The sequence below is a fragment of the Lates calcarifer genome, linkage group LG24 (genome assembly GCF_001640805.2).
Source record: "Lates calcarifer isolate ASB-BC8 linkage group LG24, TLL_Latcal_v3, whole genome shotgun sequence".
Classification (NCBI taxonomy): domain Eukaryota; kingdom Metazoa; phylum Chordata; class Actinopteri; family Centropomidae; genus Lates; species Lates calcarifer.
In genome coordinates this window covers 6,713,881-6,725,499 of record NC_066856.1, presented here as the reverse complement: position 1 = coordinate 6,725,499, position 11,619 = coordinate 6,713,881, and the positions used below count along the sequence as shown (strand labels likewise).

At 39.3% G+C, this 11,619-nt stretch overlaps 1 protein-coding gene across 1 annotated transcript; it reads right to left on the bottom strand.

Moving 5' to 3' along the window:
- Window positions 1-7,450, bottom strand: zgc:163022 (putative ferric-chelate reductase 1). The gene is made up of 15 exons (XM_018698814.2): window positions 7,133-7,450; window positions 5,967-6,103; window positions 5,325-5,422; window positions 5,013-5,154; window positions 3,833-4,027; window positions 3,051-3,152; window positions 2,748-2,892; window positions 1,992-2,099; window positions 1,702-1,817; window positions 1,327-1,413; window positions 1,063-1,154; window positions 787-845; window positions 505-645; window positions 374-393; window positions 1-287 (listed from the first exon to the last, which is right to left on the bottom strand). The coding sequence occupies exons 1-15, from the start codon at window positions 7,317-7,319 to the stop codon at window positions 198-200; spliced, it is 1,719 nt and encodes a 572-aa protein (XP_018554330.1). The 5' UTR covers window positions 7,320-7,450; the 3' UTR covers window positions 1-197.
- Window positions 7,451-11,619: the final 4,169 nt, after the last annotated feature.

The window sequence follows — 11,619 nt, the reverse complement described above, 5'->3', positions numbered from 1 at the left end:
TATTGTAAATAACATTTATTTTGATGTAGGGCCCAAAAATTACACTTTCAAATAGTATGTATGTACGTAATATGGTAATATGTACATTTCATTAAAAAAAAAAAAAAATTGGATTTAAAGAAATGATAAAAACAAAGTCCTGGTATATGATTATGGAGATGTTTTAGGACGTTGTTCTTGTTCTATCATGGCTTTTCTTATGAATTCCCAATTCCAACCAACAGTGCCACCAGAAAGGTAAGGTTTCCCAGGAGGAACACAACCATCAGCAGGGCATCAGTGTTTATCTGACAAAACAATGCAATTTACATCAGTAATTAGAAGAATGTTAATGTTTTGTTTTTGTAAAATAACTTTAAACTTCTTGTCTTACCATTTTTGATTCGAACCGGTCTGTAATCCAAAAAAAAAAAAAAAAAAAAAAAGACAAAAGTTAGAGCTGCTGCAGGATATTACAGAATAAAAAAAATCAACAGAATAATAATTTTAAAAAAGTATATTCACCTGTACTTTTATCCTTCCGTGAATAGATCTCCAAGAGAATGTAGAACAAAACTTCCCAGCCAAAAAAACCACCCATGACTTTCACCAGCCATTGGTCCTCGGTCCTGTCAATCATCCTCAGGCCTGTAAATATGGCCGCCACTGTGTGATAAAAGAAGCCATTTCAACACCTGAGTTGAGTTTGTCAATGTGTCTATAGTATAAGTTAAAAGTATTTCTTAAATAAGAGCTGTACAAAAATCAGAGACCTTTGTCAGTGTACAGTGGAAGACAAGAATGTACCTGCTAAAACTTTTATTACCACTGCATTTAAAAAGTGTGACCAGTTGAACACATATCTCCTGTGAAAGATAAGAGGGAAAAAATATTAAATAATCAGCTACCACTGGCACCATTTTTTAATTCAATGGCCACCTTTAATAGCAATTTTCAACATGCGGGCTAGTCTGGTAGCACTGATAAATGTTGTGGATTTCACTATCAAATGACCTATTTTGGTATTTTCATTTGAGTTGACATTTGACACACACACACACACACACACATCAGGGTACGTACAGTCGATGTTGTGGTCCACAACGCAGCAGAGCTACTATTGGCTGTAAGAACGAGAGGATCATAACCAAACAACCTAACACAGGATGAGCTCCCTGCAAACAACACACAGCAACACTGACAGTTACTCACATATACCGATCACACTGAGTACTATTTTCAAATACTTGCATCAGATGGCTTAAAAAAAAAAAAAAAAAAAAAATGTCTGAGGACAGATCATTAGACTAACATTAGCTGGAGGAAGCAAAATGTTAAAGTACTAACATCAGACCAGTCCCTGGCATATGAAAAGACGAGGATGAAGGCAATAATTGTGGCTGCCACCGTCACACTCATCACTGCTACATGGACCTGGAGGAACACAAACAGTACAACATGATACTATAAAAGTGGAGCTTATGCTGTAGAGTGCTCAGATAGCAGGGTTGGACCAAGTTGTCTGAAGAGTGTTACTACAATACAATTAACAAAAGCAGTCAAATCAATTTTGATTTATATAGTGCCAATGACAGGAATATATAGATGCTTGATGAGTACAAATATGAATTATACTTTTAAACTCCCTGTCCTGTTTAGTTTGTTGTTGTATTATTTAGAAAAGTAACTCTGTGGTACATTGTTGTATTTATGATGTCTCACCAGAAACCAGACATCTTTGCCACACAGGTTCTGTCCTTTGGCCATTCCTTTCATATATCGGGCTACCATCATTCCCAGTGTTCCCGTGGTCATCCAGGCGATCAGCATCAGTGTTCCTGAAACATAATTTAATGTTGGAATGCTGCAGGAGTCTCTCTTTTGGCTCGGCCCCTGCCATAGCTCCCCATGCTTTCGGTTATCCCCTATACATCACTGGGATTATGTCATGCTGCTAGCAGTGTAGCAGTTAGCACTACAATTAGCACTACTCCCTCTGGGCAAGATCTCACCATGTGCTTTGAGGATACTAGGCATCGCAGCGTCTCCGAGAGCCCGAGGACTGGAAATGTCTATCTTGTCAGTGCTGATGAAGGTATCCACATGGATCTGGATTTGTCCTGTATGTGGAGAGACACATAAAATAGACAGATGAATGTTCTGCTCCCATTTTTTTGTAGATGTACTTTGGATTGATGCAAGTATTTCTCTACAATGAGGAAACTTATCTCAGCTTCAGCGTTTTTGGACATGAATTTGGTCATAAACTCTGTACTAGAACCTTTTGTGTGAAAAGCACTTTGGACAACACATGCAAAGCTAACACACCTAAAGTAGTGCCAACCAAAATGTTCCAGTGTATTATAGAGTTAAAGTTGAAGACCAGCACCTAACTTACTTTACGGGGCTCTACCCTGGCTGTGTCAGTCTAAAGCATACATTTAGATGATTTCAATACATCGTTGTGGTCTTTTTTTGTCATCAAGCAATAGTTTGTTTGCGATATGACATTACATCACATGATATTCTACATAGGCAGTACTATCGCAAGCTCTCAAAATGTCTTTGGTTTGCATTATTTACAGTTGCTCAAATCAGTTCTTATAAAATAGCTTAAAGCTTGTTTCTTGTTATTTCTTAAATTAAAAGCTACCGTGGTATGAAAAGTTTGGACACCCTTGTTCTAGTGAGATAAATTTGTAACACCTTCTGATCACGGTTAAATAGCCTCCACTTCCTCCTCCACCATTACACTATGCCTACATTACCATTGGTGGTGGGTCCATGAGCAAACATGAGATAGTAGGTGTTGTTGAGGCCGGTGGTCCTCTGAGTGGAAATAGTGTTCATGGAGGTGAAGGAGCAGCTGATCACCCCGTTGTGCACTGACGCTTTCACATCAGAAACATTCCCCTGATGGACAGTTAGAAATCATTTCAGCATCAGGTTGAATCCACAGTTACATATGCAGTTCACACACTGTAAGAGCAGGTGAGGAGAATTAAATCTTTTATGGTGTGACAAGAAAAATTCAGATATAAAAATCAGTGGTTTCAGAACAACTTCAGTACCAGAGGAACAGTTTGTGGAGTCGTTCGACCTGTTGAAAAGGCATGCTGCAACCACACCTGGCCGTTACTGCCTGTGCCACAAATATAAATGTCATCGTTTCCCTGGGGAAAGACAGAGGTTCGAATGAAAACAAATACTTTACCAGACTTTTACTTCAATCAGAAGTAATTGGTGCATTCTTTTCAAACAACCAATCCAACTGGTCAGTGTTTACAAAAATCAGCCTGTGAAATATTTGGTTGGAATAACACTTCTGCTGATGTTATTTAAATTCCCTAAAAATAGCTTGTTGAGAATGGGTAAGTGGACAGAGAGAGGCTATGAATGGTAACTGATAGACGTCACCATCTTTTGTCCCTGTTACTTTCAAGGGAAAAACCTGCGAACTATCGATTGCCATTGCTGAAAAATATGGATCTCTGCATGATTAAATGAGCCTCTAACAGAGATCACTGACAAAGGCTCATGTTATATTTATTTTCACTTGCATTTCCTCAGAGTGTTGCTTGTGTGTGTCCTCCAAAAGTATCACTACACAGCGACAAAATGGATGGGGGCAGTATATCAGGATATGTGGAAAGGTCAAGAGCAGATTCTCAACTACAACAATGGACATTTATGTATATCCTCAGAGAAGCATGATTCCATCATTGAATCTCCAGATACAGACAAATTACATTGGCAGGTATGTGAACAACTCTTGTCTACACATAGAGTTCTGTCAAAATGAAGTATAAACATGAAACATTTCATATATTCAAGTATTGTGTCTTCACATTACCATCTTTTGATCATCTGAAAATCCAAAAGCAATGTATCCGTTAGAAGGACCTGTCATCTCAAAGTGGATGGCTCTGTCAGTGGGAGACGACATCATGGCTGACATGAAGTAACAGTCAGACCTGACTGCAGGATCACAGTTCGCAGGCTGACTGAAACACACCTTGGTGACACCACAGCCTGTACTGGAGATAGTCTGTAATCATATTAATATAAAAACAAGAACACAATTAGATCCAGGTGTTTATGATTGACAGTACAATCAACTCATCAAGGTTTCCTAGTATTTCTGGTCTGTGTCTGTTTCCCATGTCTCCTCCCCTTGTGTTGTCTCTCTCTCTCTGTGTGTGTTCTCGTTGGCAGAGACGAGGTGCAGCTGTGTAGTCTCGGCACACCTGTGCTTCATCATCTGATTACCTGGAGTAGAGAGACCCTGGTCTGATCTCCACTCAGTGCCAGATAGTCTGTTCACCCACTGTGGTAACTCTCAGGTCAAACTTCTAGTGTTTTTTTGTTTTTTTTTTAGGGAAAACTTCTTGTGTTCAGTGATCTGTGTGCTCTCTGCGTACACTTCCTCGCTCTGTTTCTCAAGTCTCTGTCGACTCCATCTGCACCGTCTCAAGAACCCCATCCACCCGGTCTCCTCCAACCTCCCCTTACCTTCTGCTCCTTACTGGGTACTTTAAGACTCCTGGAAACTGCCCTAAGTGTGCCTGTGATTCACCCTCTGAGTTTCAGTTGCTAGTCTGTGACACAAACTTGCCACATCTGATTTTCAAAGACCTGAAAATAATGTTAACTTTTTTCTTCTTTAACCAGAACTATGATCTAGAAGTTTCCATGTACAAATACTGTAGAGAGAGTGATTAAAAATGCTGCCATTTGACATAATTATAGAATCATTCAATATCAATGTTCTTTTCTGTTAATAAGGTTAAATGCATCACATCATATCATCATATACAGTAGCAAAGTTTCGTTACACACACACACACACACACACACACACACACACACACACACACGCCAGAACAGGTGTCACTGGATAGTTTGATGAGTTGAAAATGATGAGAATCATATGCTATGGCCTCTGCAGTCATCAGATCTCTACCCAACCGAACACCTGCAGGAGATGGTTTTTCCTTTATTTTGTCACCTGCAGTTTATTACTCTTTACTTACAGTCGTTGTTGTAGGTTGAAGTGCTGTGGTAGTTGCTGGTGTGGTGGAACTGGCTGATCCACTAGTACTGGGCTTAGTGAAAGTCAGGGCAGGAGTTGTAACATCAACCCAGAATGTCCTGAAATTCTGCACAAAGGATGCACTGCAGAGACACCAAATCCACTTTTCACAAATCAAGGTAAATGCATGGTTTTTTTTTTTTTTTTTTTTTATGTTTGAATGACTCAGTAATGAAAAAAGTGATGATGAGTCACTGTCACAGACATAGAAAAGAACAGAAGGAGTGAGCAAAATAGTTTAGTTCAATCTTACTGGAACTGGATGGCTTTCCCCTCTGTTGCGGCATCTGATTTCCATGTCGCCTCAACAGAGGTCTTCGCAGATGCTGATGTGTGGGATACAGCTGAGTTCTGGACACACATACACACACACACACACACACAGAGAGAGAGAATGAGGTCATCTTATGTTCTGTTTATCACCATTTTTGTGCTTCAACTCTAAGTACATTGATTGTATATTGGGTTTTTCCTGAATTCATTCTGTGTTGGCATAGAGAACTGATGCTGCTGCTCTGCTAACACTTTCGCCACACGGGCTATATTAACACAGTATAAGCACATACTGATATCATGTGTAGGAAAGTTTTAAAATGCTTCAATAAAAGCAATTCAAACTAAGAAATTGTAATTTCATTTTAACATAGTAAATTAAAAAGGATGGATCATGGATACTAACAAGAGCTTCGCATTAAATATTTGCAGGTCTGTGCTGTGCTTCCCGGACAACGCTGAAATCCAATATACAAACGGGTGACAATGTAAAGGCAAAACCAGCATCAAGTGTCCTACGCCCTTCTACGCTGGCATGGGAGGCAGATATATAGGCATTTTTTAGGTTTTCCTTTAATTTGATACCCGTGTGGCCTGGTGTGCTGCACGGGAGCAAACTCACAGGATTCTGGCTGCATGTGAGTAGCTGGGCGGCATTTGTTGTCAGGGTGAAGGATCCCACGGCAGACTGACCCCCCACCTCTCTAGCCTGCAACAGGAAGCCAGAGAACGGTGTGGAGCCCAGAGCCTGGAGCTGAACTGGAAAAAGAAAATTTCAGCTCAGCGTTTACAACCACGTAAGCCCTACTGATAATGAATTTAGATGTTACACAACATAGCAAACAATATGCTCATTCTTTCTCAGTACACCATAAACCTTTAGATTTTAAAATGTCCTGTGTTGTCCTTACCAGTGGAGCAGAAACCAAAGGTATTACATTGACAGTGATATAAAATCCATCTGTTTAAGACTGCCTACTCACTTTAATCATCCTACTGCATCTTCACTGCCCTACATTTCTTTTATGTTGATTCTATCCATTTTTGTTTTTATTGATTATTGTATATTGTAGAGGTTTTTTTTTTGTTTTGTTTATTATATATTGTACAGTGTCCTTGAGTGTCAGAAAGGCGCTTATAAATAAAATGTATTATTATTATTATTATTATTATTATTATTATTATTATAAAGCAAAGAAGTAATTCCTCAAACTGGGGAAGATAGAACCAGACAATGCTCAGCTCTGTACTTGATAAGTGGCATAAAAGATTTATTAATCTACTGATCAACTAAACAATTCATCAGTTAGCTGTTTCGGCTCTACTTAAGAGGAGCAATCTGTCTCAGTGATCAAATCTTTGCAGCTGATTTTTTCCCATGTCAATGGAATGTAAACCAGTGGCTTTCTGTGGATATAATGAAACTCTGAGTACATATAAGCACATTTCCAGTGACAGCTGTGAAAACAGTGGGTTCTGTGAATTAGATAGAGTTGGGTAATTCTTAGTGCTGTGAGCACCGAGGAATGAACTCCATTCACCTCTATTGTATTGTGATGGAGGCAAAAATCTAAAACCAAAACTATCTGTACAGAGATAGAGAAGATACAGAGAAAAGGTACAGAGAAAATATGGTATTTAGTCATTCAAACTGACTTAATAACAGAATACATTTATTTGTTTTGTTTGAACATTTATGTCCTATTGCTTTAAGTTATTAACACACACACATAAAAGCTGCATAATTAATAAGAGTAATTTCATGTTTTAGATAAGGCTGTTACTTACCTTTGACCCCCTGTCCAGGACTGTAGCTGCTGCGGTCCGTAGTGATGGTGAAGGGTGCTGGTACTGTCTGCGGGCTCAGCCCAGAGTGGCGGGGTTGCATGGTTCCGCAGCTTTCCTCAACTTGACCGGAACTGTAGCAGCGAACCACCGGAGCGACACAAACCAGCAGCAACACAATGTGGTCCATTGCGAGGTAATGATCAGTTTACACTCTCCTCAAACATACAGCAGGTGAAAACAGGGACTATACGTGACACAATGCTTATATTCAGGTGAGATGAGTTCAGGTGGGGTCATGTGGAAACAATGACTAAGAGGAGGGAGGAGAGGATGACTATATGGAGCACTGGGAGGAGTCAGCTAACAATTAAAACCACAGTATATTCCCAACATATGGTGAGAGGAGAGAGAGGGGATGGTAAACCGGTTCCACAACATTTATGACAGATAAAAAGTCATTTGTCTCCATCACAATGTGCTTTGCTTAAAGCCAGCTTCAAATCCAGCAAAGATCAAGTAAAATCTGGAAATGTTCTCAGATAAAGGTATATTTTCAGGAGAGTTTTAAAGGGATCACTGATTTCCTCAGGCAGCTTGTTCCATAGCTTGTTCAGTGCTTTGACCGTCAGACTACAAACTGGCTTGTGTGTGACAAAGAGGGCCAGAGAGAGGCTGTGAAGAGCCTTAAAAGTCAACAGTAAGAGCTAAAAATCAAGTCTAAAATATACCGGGGGGCCAGTGCAAGGAGGCTGAAACTGGTGTTCATGGATTTTTGAATTTTGATTGAATTCAGTTTCAATTGAATTTTGGAGAAGAAATAAATAAATCTAAGATGATAAAGCAAGATTGCACATGTTTTGCGGTGTGCTACTTAAAGCTTAAGTTACTATGAAACCAAATGAAAAAATATTCTGTGGAATAGGATTAATGTGTTGCAACAGGGAACCAGCAGATGGTAGAATTTAATTTGTTCAAATTGAATTACAACAAACTCTGTTTTGCTGCAGAAAGCTGCAGAAGATTTTGTAGCATCTGGTTTTTGATATCACATGGGCAGTCATGAGGTGAACTCAGCATGCCAGGATCAATGGCTTTATTGTACAGGTACAAATGTGTGTCACTGGCATAACAGTGAAAGGAAAGATCATGTCTATGGATAATAAATCCCATGCAATGTATGTGGGTATAAGGGAATTTTAGAGGGGTTTTTAGCAAAAATGTCTAAATGGTGTAACCGCAAAAACTTGTACCAAGTAATTCAACATGCTTAAAAAAGGCTTAAATGTAAATAAGACATCCCATCAAGTTGTTTGGCATAATCTTACACTATCACTGTTATGTTATAGTAAATAAAAGTAAGCTAACAAAATATTTGGAGTATTAAAATTAGTTTGGGGAAACTAATAACCACAATTCAAGGAGCCATTTTGTTAATATTGTTTATCATATCATTGCTTATCATATCATTACACAGAAGGACTCCTGACATATAGCTGCTGCAGGACAAGGTTAGCTGCTCTCTTTTAAAGATAAGATAATTTGACATTTGTAGGGCGTGGTCACATATGCTTGGGTGTACATGTCAAATGGTATAACCTCAGAAAAATATTTAAAATTCATGATATTTGTAAAAATGAGTATTTACCTTAAAAATTATGTTTGAAATGTTCAGACCAAAGACATGTGTTTCCATATGTGTCTATGATAATTCCTGAGAAATTTGATTTTAAATGTTTATATTTGAAATGTCAAATGGTGTAACCGGTTACACCACTTGACCTCTGGTACAAACCTTCCTGTTAGAGGCCTGTTCTTTTAAATATCAGCAGTTTATTATGCTGATAAACACAAATAACATGAATATGTTACTTATGCGCAATGAACATGAAAATAACTGTAAAAGGCCTAAAACTCCAATAATTTATAAGAGAAATGTTATGATGAAGATTTACATCTGGGCGATAAAATTCAATACATTTCTGCTTTATCGTAATAAATATAATATAATACAGTCTTTTTTCTATCATTAGATGCCTTTTTCAAGTTGTAATGTATTTGTAGTTACCAAGAAGGAGAGAGGAAAAGACTCCAGTAGCTGAGCTTTCCAAACAAAAGCCAGAGAAGATGTGGAAAAAGTGGAGAGAGTACCAGAGAAACTATAGAAAAAAGAAAAAGGAGCTTGCTGATGTTCTTGACTTAACTCCACAATCTGTGGACATTTAAGTGGATGAGGAAATTCAACATCCAAATAATCCTGAGCCTATGCACAATTAACTTTTCCATAAAGCTTTCCACTTTGGTGGCAGCTGCAAGCAGGTTACAATCCACACCTGTGTAGTGTATGCAGCCTCATCAACCATCTTCTATGCCACTCTCTCCAGCTCTACCCGACATGATGAACGTGCTGTATGGGCTCACATGGAGCCTGTATTGAGAGATGTCATAGGCAAGTGTAACACACCACCCACAACTCTATATGTTATCAGTGATGGACCAGTGACCCAATACAGAAACAAGAAAACCTTTCTCCTGCCTTGATTGGGGGGGGGGGGTAATTTCAGTTGTCTGACATAAAATGCTACTGGATATCTGAGGAAGCCATTTGCAAAGTACCAAGTGACCTCTGAAGAGCCATCTGTAATTCAGTGGAGGGAACTTTCTTGTTTCTGTGCGAGACCTGGTATCTGCCAGTGCTATTACCCAACTGTGGTAGATTTCCACAACCCAACAGAAAACCTTCCCTCAACATCTACTGACAGCACGATCTGAAAGGCATGTTTGTTCTTGTCAGATATGAAAATAAGCCTGTCGTGGGATCATGTTATGCTCGTGATTGCATGCAACAGCTGGGCGAGAAGAATGTCTTCACCTGGCGTCATCCACCTGACCTCATATTCTATTATGAGTCCGATGTGCTGCACATAATCTCAGAGCCAGAGCCTTAGAATTCATGTCATTCAAAACATTTCCAAACAAACACAGCTTGAATATTCTGAACGCATATTCTGTCACATTGAAATAGTTTTCTGTACAGTCAGGTTTCTCCCACATCCCACATCCCCCACACCCGCTCCTGCTTGCTCTCTCTTACTTCAGTAAGTTCAGTTCAGATGACCTTGTTGACTGTCATTCTTGGTTTTCTTGGTCAATTTCTTCAAGAAACAATGGCCTTTAGCTGTAGGGGTAGTATCGTCAATTGGTGTAACCACTTGGCGTCAAGTGGAGTAACCAGAATTTCTCTTAAAAATATAAAGACCTCAGTACTGTGAAAATGGCTGAAATAAATTACCAATAAAATCATGACATGTGTATTTAAAATCAATAATACTATGACACATACAAACAAACAAAGATGTGTAAAATATTCACCATTCTTCATTTTGTTGCAGTTACACCATTTGACATTCTCAAGTGTATTCAGCCTTTCCTTTTGTAAAAAAAAATGTAGTAAATGTCATTTCAAAGGACATGAAACCAAAATGAACACAAAATATACATTTTAACAAACCTGGGGCATGCTTTCAAAAGATGATTTTAAAAGATTTTTTAAATTGTCTTGTGAACAACAACAAGGTTTGTTCAATGTGCTGGTATAGCTGGGCAGGGTGGAGTAGTGAGGATAAAAGTGGGTGGGGACTGGTGGTATATGATGTATTCACCATGACATGGCAGAATTTCCTGAAGCTGTTGTTATGTTCCATAGTCAGGGAACCAGACAAAAAGGTGGAGACCACACCAGGCATAACTTTTTAACAAAGAAATTTATTAAACAACTCAGAAAAAAGGAATCAGTAATCAGTAGTGTATCATGGATGCGTGTCTGTAAGTGAGGTGGCTGTATGCGTGTGTAGGAGTGTGTGGATGTGGAAACCTAGAGTCAAACCAACATAATCCACTAAACAAAGAAAACCAGGCCCCAGACAGTCCCCACACAATGTGATGGAGATCCAAGCAGGACAAACTGCAGAGAGAGACCGTGTCCACACCCACAGGTCGCCAGGTGCCAGCCATCCAGCCTGATGATCCTCAGCAGGCAGCACTAGGACTGGGAGGGATCTCCTCCATCTGTCACCCCCCCCGAATAAGACAGAGGTACTGGCCCGGTGAGATACAAAAACAACAACAACAAAAACACCAAACACACATTACTCCTGTCATAGCTAGACTAGTCAACTGGAACATCATATCATTAGAAACTGTCTAAAAAAACATAACAGGTCACACAGAAAATCCCCTCTCCCCCCCATTATCCCACCAATACTCCCCCTTCCCATGACGCAGCAACTTTGGATCCAGGAACAGAACATGAGAATGGGACTGCGGTCTGAAAACAGGAGAGGAGAGGAACACAGAAACAGGCACATAAAGGGACATGTTATAACACGAGTGCACGTGACAAAGTATCTGCCACCCTATTGCCTATAGCCAAAGGGTTATGGTCAGTATAGACAATCAACTGGGAACTTGACCCAATATAAACATCAAAA